This window comes from Argopecten irradians, chromosome 6, assembly GCF_041381155.1.
Source record: "Argopecten irradians isolate NY chromosome 6, Ai_NY, whole genome shotgun sequence".
Lineage (NCBI taxonomy): Eukaryota > Metazoa > Mollusca > Bivalvia > Pectinida > Pectinidae > Argopecten > Argopecten irradians.
The window spans coordinates 10,196,060-10,216,946 of record NC_091139.1 but is presented as its reverse complement, the minus strand read 5'-3'; the positions used below and the strand labels follow the sequence as shown (position 1 = coordinate 10,216,946).

Sequence of the window (20,887 nt, the reverse complement as noted above, 5' to 3'; positions counted from 1 at the left end):
TACTAGGTCCCCTCGTCGAGTTGCGGGTGCCCTATAGTAATCAGGTTTTCCGTGTGTCTGTCCGGTTTTTATTTTTTGTTTTTTTTTTATGTTTTTTTACAATTATTATTGGAGGATGTAGACTTGTCTATTGCTCTCAAATTTAATAGGGTAATCCCCCATGGTATCTATAAATACTGTGAAACATTTTGGACTAACCAGATTCAAAATGACTGTTCAGCGGCCATCTTAGATTTCAAAAATGACAAAAAATGAATGTTTTGTATTGAAGGAATTGTTTTTTATTCTAAGACTTTGTAGAATGATCCCCCAAGATATCTAGATCTGCTGTATAACTTTGTTTCAACCAGATTCAACATGACTGCTAAACGGACATCTTTGATTTTAACAATAAAAAATGATAAAGTTTTGTATGGAGAAAGTGGAGTAGTGTTCTCAAATGTGCTAGGATGTTTTCCTTATGTCATCTAGATGTGTGTAAAAATTTGGACAAACTTTATTCATAATTATTCAGGTATTTTGGATTTTAAAACAAAAGAAAGAAATTCACATATACATTGCTTTAATTCTTGTGATAGAGTCTGATATCCCGGTTGAGTCATTTTGCAGGGCCCTTTCTGACTTTCAGTATTCTAGTTTCATCGTTGTGGTAAAAAAGTATATGAAGTATCGAGCTCTCTTCTGTAATTTTGTACACAAACAATCCAGAAAGGAAGGCTATATATTTCATCTATTTTAGATATCGAAATTTCACAATAAAACAGCAGCTAGCAGATACTTATTACATTGATTGACTGTCAAACGTCTATTTACTGTAAATCACTATCGATTCGTGAATGTTATTTTTTTTTAGCTTTATCGCTCTAGCACATAAGTGAATATAATTTCGCAAACAATTGCTTTTGGGCTAAGTAGATGATGTAACCAAACCGTACGTTTTTAAGATACCTTTGCAGAAAATGAATAGACATTTAAATTCATAAAATTCTAATTAAAACTCCCATTTTCACAACAAATTAGGATTTATTTTGCACGTTTTCTGTAGCTTAAAAAGAACGTTATCACCGAATACCCAGCTTATATTTTGGGTAGCATAGCAATGACCTTGAAAATTGTGATCCGCGAAATATTAAAAAAATATTCAATTGAAAAATGCTTTGAAAGACGGATCGCGAACATTTAAAACCGCTAAAATACAATTTTCAGTTTTTGAGCTAAAACCTTTTGATCGCGTAAATAAACTGAGTATACGATATGCCCTAGTAGTATTTTTCAGGGCTTAAGTATCTCTTGTCATCACTGAGTGGCGTAGTAATAATAATCGTCAGTGCTGGAGCTGAAAGTACTACTGATCTCCTGTACAATGGCGGAGAATTTCGGACGTGATGACTGTTTATCCTTCCAGCATTTCTTCATTAACTCGTAATGCCTGTACATATTAAGGTAAAACATGTAAGTAGGACAGAATATCAACTGATTGCTTATCATTATACAATTATAAAACTTGCCTTAGTGACCACATACGTGTACATATGAAAATCACCTGCTTGATAAGGTCCAAAAGACCATTTACAACACTATTCAAACTATGCATAAAGGCCACCTGGTTAGAAAGACCGAGTTCCCTCTATTATGCGGGTGGTCTTTATAGACAGGTCTACTACATTTGACAAGCAAAACGATTACAAAGGATGTATTTACAGTTAACTCACATGCAAAATACTCAATAAGTAGTTTTCCTTAAAGTTTTGAACTAACAAGAAAACAGCATAGGTACATGTATCGCATTTCAGAATTTAAGATATATACCGAATAACAATTAGACATCTAGCCCTAATACTAAACTTACATGTCAGCACAGAACTCCGGACGACTCATGCGGTACCCACTGGATACCTTCGTGGCCACTTCCGTGCTCCTTAATCCAGGATATGGCGTTTCACCTTAAAAGAAAAACGAATTACCAAACCTTTGAAACTATAGGACGCATTTATCGCCGATTCGAATATAAATAAGTGTTATCACCTATTAAAATGTATATGTAATGCCCGAATAGGTGAAAATGCGATTTTGATTTGAATAAATGCCAATGAACAATATAACATATTTTGATGCTACGAGATAAATAATTAGTTCTTTGTTTCCTGCGTTTGGTTTAAATAATGTTATACATACATTATAAACATTAACATATTATTTAATCAACATTTGAACTTAATGAAAAATATCTTATTTATAAAACAGAAAGTCTTTGGTAAAAAATTGAAGTTATTTTTTCCGGTTTATTATAAACATATGCTGTTCAGAATACCAAGATCTTCAATGAGTTACGCCCCTTTATATATAGTCCAAAATATTAATACATTAGTTTTTATACTTGAAACAAATTTATCGTGATTGATTTTGCTTTAAAAAGATATTACATGTACATATATTAAGTTAACACCGAGCAACGTTATAGAAACGAAATTAGTCAAATATGTTTGTTCGTGAGAATAATTAAAGATGCTCCACCACGCTGACAAATGGTATTTTTCACTATCAAAAACGGGAGCAGACGATTTTGTATTTTTCTTTAGTTACAAAAGCTACTTACTGTACACTATTACTACCATTAAAAAGTTTGAGCTTCTAATTTTACTTCAAGTTAAAAATATGAAAAATAATTAAGTGCATTCCGAAAAAATTCCATGACACTATATCTTATATAGATTGAAGTAATGATTGTGCATGCACCAAAGACGAAATAAATTATTTTCTGTTATTTTTTGTGTTAATTAGGCATGTATATACACGATTTAACACAAATTATTGTTTAATATTAAATGATGAGTATCATTTATGCTCTGTCGGCGGTGGAGCATTGAAGATGTCAATTAAACTCATAAACTTTTAATGAATTGCAACGAAATTCATTTAATGTTTATGAGTTTAATTGTGTCTCTAATATAATTGTAAATATTGCGGAAAATATCGTCATTTATTTTTTAATCCCATTCAATGGAATGCGCTTGACCCAGGATAAACATTTATCAAAGACATATGGAGCATCAAAATATCACTTTTTAGCAAATTCGAATTAGTGTCATCACCGATGCAAAAAGGCGATATCACTTTTAAGGTTTTCATGTGTGATATCACCTTACAAAGATAGACGATTATATATATCACGACTTTCCAGTACATTCAGTGACACCAATTATCTTACCCATAGAGAATATTTCCCACAGGACTATCCCATAGGACCAGACGTCGCTTTGTAAGGTGGCGTCCTTCACGGTGGTCATGCATTCCGGAGCCATCCACTTAATCGCTACCTTTCCCTTGAGAACATGAATATATTTAACAATCAATGTTATCAAACAGTCTCCCCTGTTAACGTTTTATGTGTATAATGTGGAATTTAGAAATTGTTTACACAAATAAAGGATTTAAAAATTGTTTCCAGTTTCAACGTTTCTGCATTACTAATGTTTGTTCTTATATTAACAATACATATATCTAAATTAAGCTTCCATATTAAATGGCAAAGAGCAAACCTTTCCCTTGTCCTGATCCTGTTCGGTTTCTCTGGTGGGACCGAATCCTGCTACTTTGGCTTCCAGTGACGATGTCAAAAGAATATTCCTAGCAGCGAGGTGGCGGTGTATAATCTTTAAAAAATCATTAAAAAACAATTATATTATTCGTAGGCTTTTTAATGTCCCGGATACTATGTCTTACAATACATGATAATGTTTAGTGTTTTTAGTGCTTTCATTTCATTTCAACAAATTGTATTCTCCATATGTCATGGTCACATCGCATGCATTAAAAGGCAAAATGTTTTACAAACATCGATCATACGTCTCCACTTACTGTACTCAAAAACCAAAACTGTGGATAGATGGAGAATAATAACTCGGGATCTATGTAAAAACCATGATCGAATATGTTTCCTCTAATCTATAATGACACAGTCAGATATTTCGAATCACGTTTGTCCATACGTACTGTAAATTTACATAATTTAGCGGTATTTATATTTTAGCGGTTTTAGAGCCAGAAATACTTAAAATAAGAATGTGCCAATTGTATTCCCTGTATATCTTTCATATATTTATTTTGTTGATTGCGCGAAGTCACAAACCATTGCGCCATCATGTTCAATATAATTTTACTCCAATATTAAAGAGTGCCAAAATAAGATAAGTACGTTAACAGTTTCCGATAGAAAAAAATTCAGAGTTGCAGTAAAACCTTGTTGGAGGCGAGATACTCCATTCCTCTTGCAATGTCGAAAGTAATTCGGAACAAGGTATCTACGATACTGTCGGTTACTTTCGTCTTCTGATTCTGTAGCCACGTCCTCATTACCCCTGTCTCACAGAACTCCAGCAACATGAAGGGACCCACTGAACAGACAATGAAAGAAGGAGATATCATCCGTTGTCTACTGTAAATTTAGCCATATGCAGCCACTTCTTAAGCGAGGAAGTATACTAGTTTTCACAGCGTATCAAAACAGTATCGAAGAGAAAATCTGAAAAAATCTAAATCTTATTGCGAAAGTGAAAATAGACCATACGCGTTTTTTTGAGGAAGGCATTGGCGAATTCACCATAGCCCTGAATAATACTATTAAGTTTAGTTTTGCAAAACCTGAAATATAATTGTGTAATTATCGGCAGAACGAAAGCACACAAAAATGAATAAAATGATTCTGAAACAGGAAACAAATTGATAACATATTTGAAAAATACCTACAATGTTCGTTGTCAAGAACAGCGCCAACAAACTGAACGACGTTGGGGTGAGATCCGACCTTTGTTGCAAAGAAGTTTATCTTGGCGGTCATAACCATTTCGTCTATTTCTGTTGCGACTCTGGAATGGAAACATTTTCAAAATTGTAACTTCAGTAAGTAGATTGAACCTAAGTCAGATGCTGTAACTCGTTAGCTGTCCTGATGTTATTCATTATTTATCAATAACTGTTTTTACTATTATTTGTATCTTATTTATATACTCAGTCCTTTGTTTTTTTCAGTAAATATCCTGATATAGTCAGATGCAGCATAGCGAAGAGAAGACATCAAGAAGGCAGAATGGTAGAATGAAATATTGTGATGATAAATATGTTCGTAATATTTAATTTGCATAACGCATTTTCATTAAGACTAGTTTATGATTAGAAGAAATCCTTTAATTCTTATCCAGATTCAAATAAGTTGGTTGAAATCATAATTGGAATCTTGTTGCAAGTAGGGATGCATGATGAATCATTTGCTTCAATTTAGGAATACATTATATCCAGAGTAGTAACTAAACATCTATTATCTAAATTAAGATGTAATACCGTTTCAGAGCTTGATATCTTAAAATATTGCTGACCAGCCCAATATTACATACAAACCTTTTAGAACCTTTGCGATAACGGTGCTTCTATTGTTCTTTTTGGATTTTTGCGAAGCCTTAAAGATGTCAGCGAACCGTCCTACAGTCATCTTCTCAACTAGGGAGACCTGATCGTGCCGAACTTTCCATGCTTGATCCTCCTCAAACACCATCTGGCCATACAGGTACACGTCCTCATCGCCGACGTCAGAATAGGCTAAGTTCTAAAAATGATTCATTGTTCACATTGAGCTCATAAAAAAAACATTGATCTGTTATACTAACGATGCCTTCTTCTCTTCTCACAGCTTGTGATTCATTCTCTCACATATACATATATTCTCTAAACATAGATATGTTTATCGGTTATAACTCATCAATAGGGTTTACGAACCTGGTAAAATCAAATATAATAGCCCAAAATAGTAAAACGTCATTATTGCAAATTCATCAAGGTCGTGTTAACACAACAATGACATATTAAAATAGTGATGGTCCGAAAACTCCACTTCAACTAAGAACATTATCTAATATAAAATAGAGGCCAATAAAAGAATATTTATTAACTAAATGATTAAAATGATAAATTGATAGTAATTCTTTGTATGACTTTTTCAAATGTATCATAATATCGTAACTTAGAGTTAGCTATTCGGTCTTTGCATATTACAGAGTTACCTCACTTGGGGGTAGGTAGCCATTGTGACGTAATTTTATGTAAACAAATATCACGTCATTAACGTATGGCGTTACGCTCACAAACACATGACGTCACAATAAATACATACCCACAGGGCAGATAACTTTGAAGTATACAAAGACGGAATAATATACTATATTACACCATCGATAATTGATATAAATAATTACCGCAAAGGATTTTCTGTCGTTTGCTTGTTCAATTGTCTTTGAGTCAGAATAACTGTTGGATTTCCTAAGCCTGACCGTCCGTCTTTGTAGGCCTATATGCCCGTATATAGATTCCTTGTAGCGATTTAGCTTCCCAGTTCGCCATAGTACTAAAACGGCGATTATTACAGCCACAAGTATCACGCTTACTGGAACAGCAACACAAGAAAACATAATTTAGTGTTCCGGATTTGAATATTACAGAGTTATCTGCACTTGCGGGTAGTTATTGATTGTGACGTCATGTTTTTGCGAGCGTAACGTCATACATTTCGGAGAAAATGACGTGAAATTATGACGTAACAATCGATACCTACCGCAAGGGAGCTAACTCTGTAATATGCAAAGACGGAATACCATAATTTTGATCATTGTACTTTATCATTTTATTGCAATAACATATAGTATAAGAAAATACTATTTCCACACTACAAATTATAATACTGGCATATGGTTTGGAAGTTCTGAACCAATAAGCGAACAAATACATCGATATTCATTTTCACACCGTATAAATTACTCATTGATTATCTTTTGCTGATAGCAATGTTATTTTTTCAGATTTTGCTGGCATAGAAATAAGTTCATGGAGACGTTGTTTTAATATTTTTTTTAAATTTGAAATGTGATGTAATATATTTACATTATATCACGAACGCTGGAGTAATTATTCACAAACCTGAAGAAATCCCTGCTATAAGCCCAACAGACAACCCTTCTTGGGCCCCTAAAACAACAAAGCATCATTGTAATGCATTAAATGTTATGATGTTTTCGCGTGGGATTAACTTGTTCGTATATAGGCAGGCGATAAGAAATCACGAAAATCAATCGCTGCGAAAACTATGAATTTTAAAAAATAGAACCATTTAAGCATTGATGTCGCTATTTTTTATTTGAACGGAGTATAACAAAATGTTTGCGAGAATTCGCGGATTCACACAGTTTGCAAACAACAATTTGTTAAATACCCGATGACATTAACAAATAGTGACATCAAAGCTTATAAGTAATTTCATAATCTATTTTAAAAAATGAAATACGTTTTAATGTATAATTCTAGACAGTTTTCAAGAGATTTTTTTCTGAATCAATACGCAACGTCAATGGCTCTGTTGTGACTTCACGATAACGTCGTGGTTTCGCGCCATTCTCAGATTTTTATATTCATACTGGTATGAAAAAAATGGAAAGTCCGATTTGGAAGAAAACAAAACATTTTAATTAAATAACTGTAAATCGTGAAATTAAATCGCCGTGAAAACGTCGTTAGGAATGAAAATGCGAAATTTTACACTTCAGAGTTTTTTTTACTGGAAGCTGTACTTCCATCTTACCATAATTGTCGACTTTTCACGCTGTACGTACCTGTCGTAAATGAGATTTGTATTGGATCACTTTTCTCAGTTCCGTATTCAAATACCATGTAGGCAGTGTATGCAGTTTCAGCATCAAGATTTCCAAGGGTGTAGTAATTAGAGTCTTTTTGGGGATGCATTATCTGTGTTTCGCTGCCCGAGGCATTGTACACCAGAAGTATGTCTGTTCGGTCGTAACAGCTCGGTCCGAAACTCCACTGGACGTTGGCACTGTCTGACGAAGTTCCTGTTACCTTTAGGTCCAATGGTCCAAAGTCTAAATAGCGATTAGCAGTCCAATATTGGTATATATTAAACTTCACGAAAGACAATTTTTTAAAACGACGTCTATATCAACTAGCAATGAAACATATTATACTATGATCACTTAAACGTTGCATATTGTACAAGTGTATAGTATATGCCAAATACAAGAATAATGGTCTTTGCAAAATAAATTTCAAGTGGTTCATGATGTTTAAAGATTTTTCCAAATAATAGAAATATTGATTGCTCTCACTTGTCTTTAAAGGAATTGCAAACACTGCCTTTCTCATAGAGAATAATAACTTTTTATCAAGAATTTAAAGAGATATCATCTAAGATATTGAGAGCTACCTGTCCTGCTGACACTATTCTAACATATTTTTTTATTTTTATGGAACAAATCTAAAATGGGGATGAGTAATACTTACATTCCTCTAAACCATCAAATGAAGGTAGGTGAGTTATCTGAAAATATACATTAAATGTATTACGTTTGAAGCATCATACACAACTAGGTGACGAAATATACTTCTATGACTGGTTCCACCTAGGCTGTAGGCGGACATTGTGACCAATCAATGTTGATGTTCAACCACGTGTGTACTTCTGTATACATTGTACGTAACTTGATAAACCATGGAGATGGTATATCGGTATCATACAAATTCTATGGTTTCGTTCCTTGACCTACATAAGACGTTTACAACATGCTATCTATATATCCAGGGTTAAATAAACGATTTTTACCTGAGACTGAGGATATTCCCAAGGGTGTAATAAAGTGTAATATTTTGGTCAATGAAGTAATTACTCTACCTCGGTACTCGCTGACGAGTTGAGCATCGCTAGGTTGTAGACATCGATGTGAATGTCGATGACTTGTGTCGCTAATTTATCTTTGTGTACCTTCAGCCAGCAGTTGTTGATTTCGAACTGATGGAGATAGTAGAAACAGCCTCCAGCGCTACTGCAATCTCCATCTTCCTTAGAGGGATGAATCTGTAAATATTTTTTAATATGTAGTTCTCTATTCATCGTGAATTTCATTAACACAACTTGTTTATTGAATATAATATAGACGTTTGCTTCTCTTCTCATGAAGCGATCTTTGCGTCCATTTCGTTTTAATGTTTTGTTACAGAGCTGCTTTTTATTTCATTACTTATCATTTCGTTTATTGCACAGTTATAGTCCATACGTTGTAGTATTTGCAACGTCAGAACTGGCATAATTTCAGTTAGGAGCGTTAAATATTTTGCTTTATATTCTTAAATCTTTAGTTCTATCAGTCGGGTCAAGTCCAGTGAAATATTTAATTACAGTGACTTAACTTAAATTCCCATGAAATATTTAACTACATTCATTTTATAGAAATTCCAGTAGCTGACTAATTTACCAGTTTAAATCAATTGATATTAAGTTAATCACTATTGAGTTCCTTGTATTGTGTTTAATAGTGAAGTCTTACTTTTCATTGACTTTCAAGTCATAAGGCTTTTATTTATTCGAAAGCCCAATGTATAGATGTTGTTTACCTGTGTCTTGTTTCCTTCCGACTCTCCTTGATGAAATATTTCTGCGGAGTCGTTCGGCATGATCCTCCACTTGAGCGAGGTTATACCACTATCTTCATCATATGTCAGAACATTTAATCTAATGAAGTAACAAAATGGCAATAGAGGAAATGTAAAGTCATAACAGGAGATATATACGCTTAGTAAGTGAAGAATGTATTATCAAAGCAAGAAATGTACAATTGTATACCACTTACCTACTCGAGAAGGCAAATGTTCCATTCTTGATATTTGGTATCAGCGTTGGAGTCTCCACCGTTGGTGGCGTGGAATCTACATTCAATAATACGAAGTCTTCTGCGACGTTTTCCATCGCGTCATAGGCTTTCAGTGGTATTATAATGGTATCACCGTCCAAACGAGACACGTTAAGACTGGTACGTTCTTCAAGAAAGCCATCCACATTCGCCCAAGGTTGAAGTCCTCCATGGTCCTTAAGGCGGTGAGTTATTTCTACTTTGGTGATGCCATGTTTGTTGGCAATTTTCTTTATGGTACGCTTACCTTCATTGTCATCCAAAGCAGAGGACACGTTCTTATGCCGAAAGTGCATTATTGTTTGTGGCTTGAAAGTAGCAACTGCGTTCAGAAGATGATACTTTTCGTGATCTGCATTTTGAAAATGACCTTGCCAATTGACCACGATTGGATCATAAAGACTGCTGATCCATTGGTTGGTCACTTCACCTACTGCGCCTTCGACCTTTATAGGATTTGTGGTTGTCATGGTAACGTTTGATTCATTGTCAAACAACAGCAACCTGCGGCTGTATTTGGTGTTATTCGCTTTGTCGCCGACCTCTAGCAGTATAGAGTACATCCCAGGTGAATGTGGTAGGTATGTCGGGTTAGACGGTAGAGTTGCGTTGGTTAGAACGTAGATGGGACTGTTTGGGTTCTCCTCCGTTAGATCGCCAGTTCGGTCTGGTTTTAAAGGATATACCTGGATATTATAGACGTAGACACCCGACAACAGATCTCTCCATCCAGCCCAGGATATATTGATTGGTCCCTGTAAATGCAAATACTGTATACATAAAAAACGCAAGGGGTAAATTTACGCTAATTACGCGAAGTTTGATCGATCGCGAAATTTTCCCTACGGCGTTATAACTATATTTTGTGAAGTCCACCATACAATTAAATGATAAAGGCGGATAAGTAAGTCCTTCGGATCAATTTTGTTAATTTACGAGAACTTGGTTGGAACGTTATCTTGGGCGATAAATGATGATTGCATGTTGGCATCCGAACAAGAATAAATAAATACAATAATGACAGGTTGTAGGAAACAAACGATTATACGGATAATACACTCGAAATTAAGTAACCGCGAACATTTCAACGTGTAAAGGACAAAATACAATTAGATTCATATGAAATTGAACGGAACAAAAGATGAACACATCTTTGCCATTTTGTCCTACATTTGTTTTCAAAATAAATGCCGAAACCACTGATGCTTTAGTAGTAGCAAGGAGTTTTAATTAATGAGGAAACCGACGTGCCAAGAGAAAAGACACGTGATGGGGAAGGTACCCCTTGGTCTTTTCATGTTCTTACCTGGGAACGGACCCCAGACGGCTTGGCGAAATGCGAATTGCTTAACCGCTACATCACCCGGCCATGGGTACATAATTGCAAACGTACCTTTGAGATGTCGTTGCTGATGATAAGCGGCTGTTCGTGTGAAGAACAATTTCTCTTCTCAACACAATGGTAAGGTGGATGATAGTCAAACAGAAACTTCATCTGTTTTGTTGATGTCTGGTTTCCATAATAATCAGTACTGTAGTGGCTGTGCGTTTCCAAAGACAATAGCTCTCGGAATCCCCCACTTTTTGTTGATATCGTAACCACCATACTGAAACGTATTGGTATAATAAGTAACTTTCTATGCCGGATGTCACCGTAACCAGCAGCATCGTTGGCCGGTAAAGATTGGTTCCACAAGTAGAAAATTGCCATATATATATGTAGATAGACAAGTATACTGATGAGATTATACAAAGAAAACTATCCGATATGTCGTTTGATGCAATAATATATAAATACTACCTGCATTAGAGGGTGACAGTACTTGTCAACCCGAAGATATCACTGTCACACGAGGCGAACCCGAGGGTGACAGTGCTATTCCGAGGGGTGACACTGGGCACTGTAATCCTCTAATGCAAGTAGTATTCAATTTATTATACCAAAAGTCTAGTAATAATACTAGTTTCCAAATATTTGCAATTTATTTAAATATTTTACTTATATTTGCAAAAGTCGAAAACTTACCGGCGACAGTAAAATAACATATCAGCGTCCATACTGTACTCGGCAGCGCTTATTACCGTTATATTGTGAAAAATGATACTCCCAACAAGCATTCAGTGAAATATTCTTGTTGTCTTGTCTTCTGAGTTTGTTAAAATATTAACGTTTTTGTAAATCTCAACAAATTTAGGCTTCGTCCCGTCGTCTTTTTACAACATTAGCAACGTCACGAAAACGCTTGTAATCGCATGTCTTTCGTTCACCTAATCATCGACGGTATTAATATACTAACATATAGCGCTTTGACGATAAGCGAAATTTGTAAACGGAGCTCTCCGTACTTAATGTGAAAACTCTCCGTGTGAAAAAAGGGTATTGATAAACAGACTAATTTGGCAAATCTATTACTTAATAGCTCCAGATAAACTTTGAAGCGGTGCTTCAAAAAACAAAGATGGCAACAAAAAAGAAACGAGTGCGCTTCTGTCGGGCGGTTAATATTTTGCACTGTCAAAAATACACTATCACCCGTTGCTATGGGTTGTTATGAACGTGTCTATTGTTTCATATTGTTCTAATGATACCTGCCGTGTGATAGTGTAAAATACCAAATATCCCTCGACCAATCAGAATGCAGGATTCTCACTTGAGGTATAATAATGATAAATATTATATGATATATTTATCTTCCAGAACAATAACAAAGTACTATTTAGAAAAAAAATATGTTTATGCATTGATATCATTATTTTTTTAATTTCATCGGGAATGAGTGCAAACAAAATCTATTTCATAACCCGATGAAATTAAACGTTAGTGACATCAATGCTTATATTTTTAAAGCTACTTGATCAAATACAATATATTTAAACTTATGTTTCTATTGATTTCCAAAGGAATATTTTAGCAACATCGATATCTCTATTGTGCCTTCATGATAAGGTCGGATTTTTACGTCATTCTCGGACCTGTCCTTGGTAAAAAGAATCTGGTCAATCAGAAAGTACGATTAATTATAAAAAAACAAGGGAAATTAATTTCTGTTAAATGAATATTATATCATTGTTCGAACTTACGTATCGCCGTTCTCTAACAACCAGTCGAAGTCATTGTCCGTTATGTTACATTTTAACACATCCTTGTGAGGGGACGATGGAGTTGGATTTTGCGGACAGGTGTAGGTCTTCTGATGCCTATACGTCGTCGACGATCCTGTGAGGATAAACGTATACTCATACGAAAACAATATACGGAAATTATAACTCTAACAATGTATGGAATTAATATAACAGTTATGAATATTATTGTTTTCAATGCAATTTATTTTTATATCATCAATATTGTTTGGAATCATTCGACTTTGCTGGAAATGACATGAGATAAAAATCAATGCTACGAACCAATTTAAATTTTTTTTAAGTTTTATTTTAGGTAATATCAAGAAAATCAAAACATTGTTTATCTAAACGAAGTTATTACTTTCAAATTTTTAATATAAGTGGACTGTGATCATAGAGTTACATCCCTTTTACTTGTTTTGCTTTCCTATTATGCTGTCATGTTTTTTTTTGTTTTATTTAACTTAGATAACAATGTTTAATCAAATTTACATTTAGATTAGAATGGTATCTTAACGATGAATGAATTTAAAATAAACAAATAGATCAGTTATCTTTTAAAAGGAAACACTGCTTAACATTGATTGGTCACACTTGGTCATAACTATTGAATGCTTGTGAGTATACACCATCTCTTTTTATTAGAAAATCAAGTGTTCAGATGCTCAACATGAGTTATCAACAATGTCATGGTACTTCCCTAAACTGTTGTCATCTTAGATAGCAACTACTATCACCATATGGAAATAGAAAAAGAAAATTACATGAGAAGTTGAAAAGTCATTTATATTCTCCTCTAACAATTTCAAAATTTATATAATAAAAAACTTCCGTGAACAAATCCCATGACTAAAATCTTTTGTCAATCTTACCTTGCTGTTGAATTTTTGACAATGTCAATTGTGCCCTAGCGTCGACTAAGCCAAGGCTATGATAACCGATATAAATACCGTCCCCTTGTAGTACCGGAGCGTTGTATATTGATTCAAAGTAAATGTTGATGATGTTGAAATCGTGCTTCAGCACCCAGATGGTATCTACATAATCACTGTCTGGTGACGTAGAATCCGCCAACAACTTGCCGAATATTTGACCACTTGTCCGTTCTCTGTTGATTAGGTAGGCACTGGCTCGAAGAATGGTGGGTGATTGGTCTTTTTGCACTACAGCAAACAGACAAAAACAATATATATGAAATAATTTTTAAAGGTTTATTCTAAATTCACGAAAATTTGTTTACTTATAGATGCTTTTATAGTGCCATATAAGCGATCATTTTCGTAACTCAAACTTTTCAAAATTTGAACCTAAAATGGTAAAAATAGATTTTAGCGAGTCTAAATTCCTCGATCTAGCTACTATTTCTTCATCTCTCACAGTACGGATTTTATGACCATCTGTAGGGTGAAAGCGATGACCCCCAAGGACACTTACTGGCTTTACATTATTGGATGATAAAGTGTACGTATTATAGCAAAAGTTAAAGTTAATCTATGTAATAAACTATAAAGAATAGTGTATTTCAAGGCAATATTTTATAGCCAGTAACTGTTGTTACTTGAATCCATGTATACTATACTTACATGTTAAGCATGTGCTGTCTGAGAAACCTGCCTGACAGTGACAGTTGTGTGGAAAGGTACAAGTTCCAGGAAAGCAAGGATACAAGTGTGAGCACGTAACTGTAAACAGAGAGAATTTCAGACTCAATTTTAATTTACCTGGATTTGAGATGAAAAGTATGAAGCGAAGGGAAGTAACTCTGATAGAACAGAGTTGAGAAGAAGCAGAAGATATTTATTCATCTTATAAAATATGTGGGAATGGTTTTATCGGTATTCTAAAGCTTAAGGATACTACTTTATCAACAATTCTCCATAGTAGGCACAAATTAATAAAAACTTCTCTTTTAATAACCTATTGAAAATTTAAGTTCCTGAAAAATAAGGAACGTTGATTACATTGGAATTTGTATTACCAATTGTATACTGCTTCTTTTGCAACGTCCATTAAAAATCACTGTGCAGCTGTGTAGATAGTCTTTCAGGTTTCTTATTATCCTTTCACATTACGCAGATATCAGTATAAATGTTAAAGGGATACATATTATATTTTTGTGTTTGAGGATAATTTTTATAACCATGCATTATCATCGGAAATAATCATTAGTCATAAGTCAATTTTCAATCCTTATATTTTCAGAGAGTTAAGTTAGCGAGTTAACGTTCTTCAATAAATTACTGGCATCTTACATTCATTAACCAATATGGTTTGCTTCCGAATAACTACATCCCGACGACAGTTTCTCATAGTTTTCATCACAATCCTTGCTCTATTTTTTGTGAAACTTATATATATTTATTAACAAGTAAAAGGTTAAGCTATAGGTTACACAAATATGTCGATTATATTTTCCATAAGTAGTTGAACATTCAAATATATACAGAATAATTACAGATGAATCTTTATCTCATAATCCGCTTGATATACAGTGCATGTGTCACTAGTGTAATATGACCTGAAGCGATTTTTACTGGCTGGAAATTCCCTGTGATGTCAAGACAGAAACAATAAAATGACGTCAGGAAATATAGCATGACGGCAGGATTTCGAGGACGGTAGGACAAAATGCGGTCACCTCTGGATTTTAGTAACACATTTTGACGTGAGACTCTTTGAAAGGTAGGTTTTTATAGTTGATAAAAAATATTTTAAATTCGTGTCCATTGCATATGAGATTTTATGAAATGAACATTAATTTAAGATCCGATATACATGTATAATACAAATGACACCAATGAACGTTTTCTTCTTACCATTGTCATTGAAGTGTGTCTCTGATATACAGTGACCATAATACAGTATGCAAGGAAAAATTTTGCAATATATCATTAGTAATTTTTAGTAATTTTATATATTTTGAATTGTCATAACTTAAGTCATTCTGCTTTTCATCATAACAAGATTTTATACACTGACTAAGAACTAAATTTGCATCCTTTACAAATTATTTAAAATATTTTCCGTGTCATATTTATCGAGAAATCGATCTTAATTATAGTTATGTCATTTTTGTGACGCCATTTTACAATAGAAAAAGAAGGAAATGGCGATGTCATTAAAGGTTGTTTGGATGTTATCGCTCAAAACTTTTGCAACGGAAGATCATTTCATTATTTTAAAATAAGCACTTGGTACCTAGCTTCTTTGTTGTCAACTTTGAATGTTTAACGTTTTCAATTGATTTCTGGAGAGGAGTTTTTAAAAATCTAAAATTACTAAAAATATATAGTAAAAAAATCCACTTGCGTACTGTATTATGGCCACTGACTGTAATTGCCAAAACGAGAAGTTAAATAATGTAAAAATGGAATTATTCGCGGCGTGGACATTATACAGTTGTTTCATGCCTTTTCAGTCAACAGTCAAAACACTTTCTTCGGTGTTGGGACCAACCCTATAAACTGTTTCCAAACTTATCACTGAGCTTCTTGTGAGAAAGACTTTCGCCGAAAGAATACCGGTATTTGGGTCGATCGGGCACGCCGGTGTTTATGACTTCAACATTTAATGACTTCAACATTTAACTACGATGTCAACAATAAACGCATGCAAACGTTCCGCCCCTGTCAACAGTCAAACTATTGACCGGTCAATATGCGAAATTACTTCATTTACATTTATATAGAGAGTCAGGTAACAATTTGTCTATACAACTCCTCATGTATTTATGTGCGAACTTGTAGAAATTTTGATCAATGAATATTTAAACTATCACACTGTGAACTGTTTGAAAGCTGTCTGCGCGAAAATATCCACACGCGATTACATTCATTTTTACAATTAAGTGACAACAATGAATCACTGTCCCAACAATATTCAATGTTATTTTTTTCAAATCAAAATTTTAAATTAAAAACAGCCTGACGATAAAAGATAAAAATGATAAACGACAAATATATCCGTCATACAGTTGCCATCAACTTATCTCACTGATATATAAGTGTCCACTGTTCATAATCATAAAGGCAATATCATAAGTTTGATAACTGTTATCTGTTAATAAAAAACGGGATGTGACTGATATATGCTTACTATTACACTGTTTATTATTTAGAACGTAGAATGAGAAAATATATTAACCTACAGTTACGATCTCTGCGTATACGGGATAACTGATACACTAAAGTAACATGATCTTGCGCGCCACACACTTGTAATTTCCTCTGATTTTAATGAAGAAACGAACTTTTTCAGACATATATAGTATAGAATGGCAATGTAAGTTCTAAAACAATCTCAGTTTTTAGTCTAAGATGCAGACGTGCCGTGTTACAATGGGATGATATTTGAAGAATGGCGGAAATCGCTGTCTGATTTAAAAAGTCGCCAGCATTTTTTTATTTGACATTTTTAAAAATTGCAAGGTGATTTATAATTCAATTATTTTTTTCTTCATTGAAATTTGAATGGTCAGCTAAATAAATTGAATATCATAATATGATTAAAATTGGATTGTAGTGTACTACGCAAGATCATGTGCCGTGTTTACTTCCAGTTTCAACATGGGGTAAGGTCAATGTTTTTCGTTTATTTTTGGTAAACTGAAAAAATACCATTTATTTTTGGAAGGTACTGAAAAACAAATGCTTGTTCCTTGCTGCCACCATTATATAACAATAAATAAATATTTAACGAATTATCTATCGGCTATGAAACTCTTAGGTGCACAAGATCATGTGCCGGCATTGTATATTGTCTCGTAAATTTGTTGTTGACGTAAAATTCTCTATTTATGGTTGTCTATATGTAATCTACATAACTTGCCTTGCAGCTTCTCTAAAGCTAGGAATTATAGAGACTATTTGCACGTGTAGTAGAACTTTTTTCTGCTTAATGTGGGTCACCTATGCTAGGTTACAAAAAAAAAATTCACATAGGCTTGGTGTAAATGAAAAATTCATGCAGTGGTTTCGATATTTAAATAATTTCTTGATATCGTTTTTGTTTCTTAAAATTGATTGCACTGTGGTTTGTACTTTAACAATTTACACCCGGATGACACCAATTCATCATTTTACCTGTCTGACAATGGCTTCCAGTATGTGCGTGGTCACATTGACACCTGTTAGGGGATACGCATCTTCCACCAACACAGGGAGGATTGCAGACAGCTATAAAAATTGAAGTGATAAAATTAATAAGCGGTATACAACATTTCTTAAACGTGTTTCTTACAGATCCCTTAACTTTTTGTGCCTCTTCCCTATGAAACTCATGAGTTTTCGAGACGTTCTTAGTAAGGCTTATGTCTAACAGAACTCAAAGAATTTCCAGAGAACTCCATTATTATTAAGCGAAATGATATGTCACACTTTATCAGATGTTTTCTTCAAAATTAAGGAAAAGTACATATATTTATTTACTTATATTCTTATTCCTTCGTGAGATTAAATTTCGTGTATTTTCTAGGCCATTTCTAAACGGGAAAATCAATTATGAAACACATGTCGAGTAGAACCATATATGTTTAAATCAAGAAAAATCACTGTAAAATAGGACGAAACTATGTCGCAAGCTTGTTTGCAGTACACGGTATTGTCGAACATTACTGGAATTCATTTTTCATCTTTTTTATTTTGTACAAAGTAAGATTAATATAATCTTACATGGGTCTGTGAGGTGGACAGTGATATCTCGACCCAAGTGAAAGACTTTGGCTGGTCAACCCGAGGCTTGCCGAGGATTGACGGCCAAAATCTTTCACGAAGGTTGAGATATCCCTGTCCACCTGACAGGCTCATGTTTGAATCTTTTTCTCCTATACTTAAACGAAACATGATGAAAATACAGTTATATAGAAACATTCCCGAAGCGCCACCATCATAAGAATGCCGCAATGCGTCAAAATCAATGACGTCGTCGACAATAGTCACCGCATGTAATGATGACGTCACGTCATTGTCTAGCACGTGTGAGCTGTCATTTCCCTACCCTGTAAAAGACAGAGTTATCTTTTCCCTGGCAATCGCGGGATAACCCTGTCAAGTATTGGAGAAAATAATGATTATATAATTTACTGCATGTGTACGTGACGTGTGAACAATTCTGGAGTGTATTGCCAATACTTACGAGGAGTACAGGATGCATAGTAGTAGCCATCACAACAATGCGAATTCCTTACATAATACGTTCGAACAACGGTTTTTCTACCCCACCTATAAATTAGAAACAACAAAATCAAGAAAACGTCGCAATAAAAGCCTAAGTATAAAAACGCAAAATTAAGAAAAGAAGTTGGTCTACCTGAATCGGAGGAGAGAAGTACATTCATATACACTAAATTATAAAACAAAATGATACGGTCGTGTTTTCCTGACATGTATTTTTGAAAACATCTACTTTAGAGAGTCCATCTCAAAATGATATACTTTAAATACAACACTGCATTAAACATTACTTTAATTATCAATTAATGATTTTATAAAACAAAATAGTACTATCAACATAAAATAGAAGTTCTTTTTTAACACTTAAAGTTTTGCTTTCAATTCTCAATCACCTCATATGGGACTAAAAAATGACTTAGGAATTGTTTCTGTATTAGTCTATACGTGTGCAGATTATCTCCTGCAAACCGTATATAATACTACTTGTATATAATATCTCATGAAACATTTACATTTATTCACGAAAAAACATTCAATTTGCGTTCTTTCTCGCAAAATAACGCACACATTTGTATGCCATGAAAATAAAATGGTTAAGTTCAGTGAGTTTCTTACCAGCCAGATTTGACGTGTTCCGTTCTGTATTTCACACTTTGAGAATACAAGTAACAAGAGTTACTGCAAACAAAAAGCCACACATCCTCAAAATCATCATAAAAAGATTAAAAGATTAATCTGCAGTTAAAACTTATAAGTTATCCGGTCTTGATAGTTATCTACATGTAGTGACGCAACTTTTTGGTCATTAATATTTATTTACGTTGCGGACCCTGTATCAAGGAAACTAACTTAGCCTGTGCAAAATATTTCGTGATTGACATAACAATGAAATAAGGTTCGCATGAGTGTTTCTGCAAAAAGAGGTTATTCATTTCAGCATTACAGATATTTATAAAACTTTTTTTCCATTCTTCTACGTATGCCCAAAGATAGGGATCGTAGGTCTTTCATGTTTTTATATCTAACAATACACTATAATATCTACTGCTGGTACATACATCTCGGTATCTAACATTTATACGTATATTAAATAATAAACTTATGAAACTGTTTTCATTTATATAAATATAGTTTTTCATTTCGATAGCATCTAAGGATGTGCAATAAAAGCTGTATAAACAAAAAAGTCTGTACACTTACCCTAGACACAGGTCGATGTAAAAACATGCAATAACAACATAAAAACCAAGTCGAGTTGCCATAGTTGTGTTCACTTGATGTGTGCCTGGGTGTCGGTATGAACTACCGCGGACGTTTCAGAAAAGCGCAGTTATCATCATCCAGATTCGGGAATCTACTTATCAAGTCACAAGGTCCAGAATTAAAGGTTAAAGATGACAACTTCCGTATTGATGAAGTTAACGCTCCTAACACTGATGATTGGATGTTGATATCCAGATAATTTATGTACCTTGATAGTCTCAATGATTCTTATCTGAGCAGTACCTCTGTCGCAAGTGATGCTTCATGTGACCTACTCGTTCTTCCTCGTTTACTAAATCTATTTATATAATTTTGTTGGTAAACTATAAAAGTGCATACCATAACCGGAACGGCTTTTGATATATAAAATTTAATTGTAAACAGATTGATAATTTTGTAGAGTCCCGCATTATTAAAATCACACTATACGTAACTATCAACGAAAATTCAAGTTAAATTCGACTCCGATATTGTTAGGATTTGTAGATGTAGTTGTAATTAAGATATATTAAAGAATATTAAAATGTTTTTAATAACTTTGGTTCAGCAATTGTTGAAAGTCGATATATGTAAACGTTCCTTCATTTAAAC

General features: G+C 33.9%; 1 protein-coding gene across 2 annotated transcripts; it reads right to left on the bottom strand.

The window, feature by feature from the left end:
* Window positions 1-545: 545 nt before the first annotated feature.
* On the bottom strand, window positions 546-20,425 carry LOC138324941 (uncharacterized). Of its 2 annotated transcripts, XM_069270217.1 has the most exons (22): window positions 20,234-20,420; window positions 19,649-19,711; window positions 18,996-19,081; window positions 17,945-18,037; window positions 14,447-14,545; window positions 13,736-14,026; window positions 12,822-12,957; window positions 11,134-11,347; window positions 9,681-10,495; window positions 9,445-9,562; window positions 8,726-8,908; window positions 8,338-8,374; window positions 7,653-7,919; window positions 6,964-7,011; window positions 6,246-6,433; window positions 5,395-5,599; window positions 4,747-4,863; window positions 4,240-4,394; window positions 3,540-3,653; window positions 3,209-3,323; window positions 1,850-1,943; window positions 546-1,429 (listed from the first exon to the last, which is right to left on the bottom strand). In XM_069270217.1, exons 1-22 carry the CDS (start codon window positions 20,293-20,295, stop codon window positions 1,297-1,299), a joined length of 3,633 nt encoding a protein of 1,210 aa, XP_069126318.1. In that variant the 5' UTR covers window positions 20,296-20,420; the 3' UTR covers window positions 546-1,296. The 2 variants fall into 2 exon arrangements, 1 of the variants encoding a protein (XP_069126318.1); XR_011208707.1 differs by lacking the exons at window positions 546-1,429; window positions 1,850-1,943; window positions 3,209-3,323; window positions 3,540-3,653 and having other exon boundaries at window positions 4,255-4,394; window positions 4,747-4,865; window positions 20,234-20,425.
* Window positions 20,426-20,887: the final 462 nt, after the last annotated feature.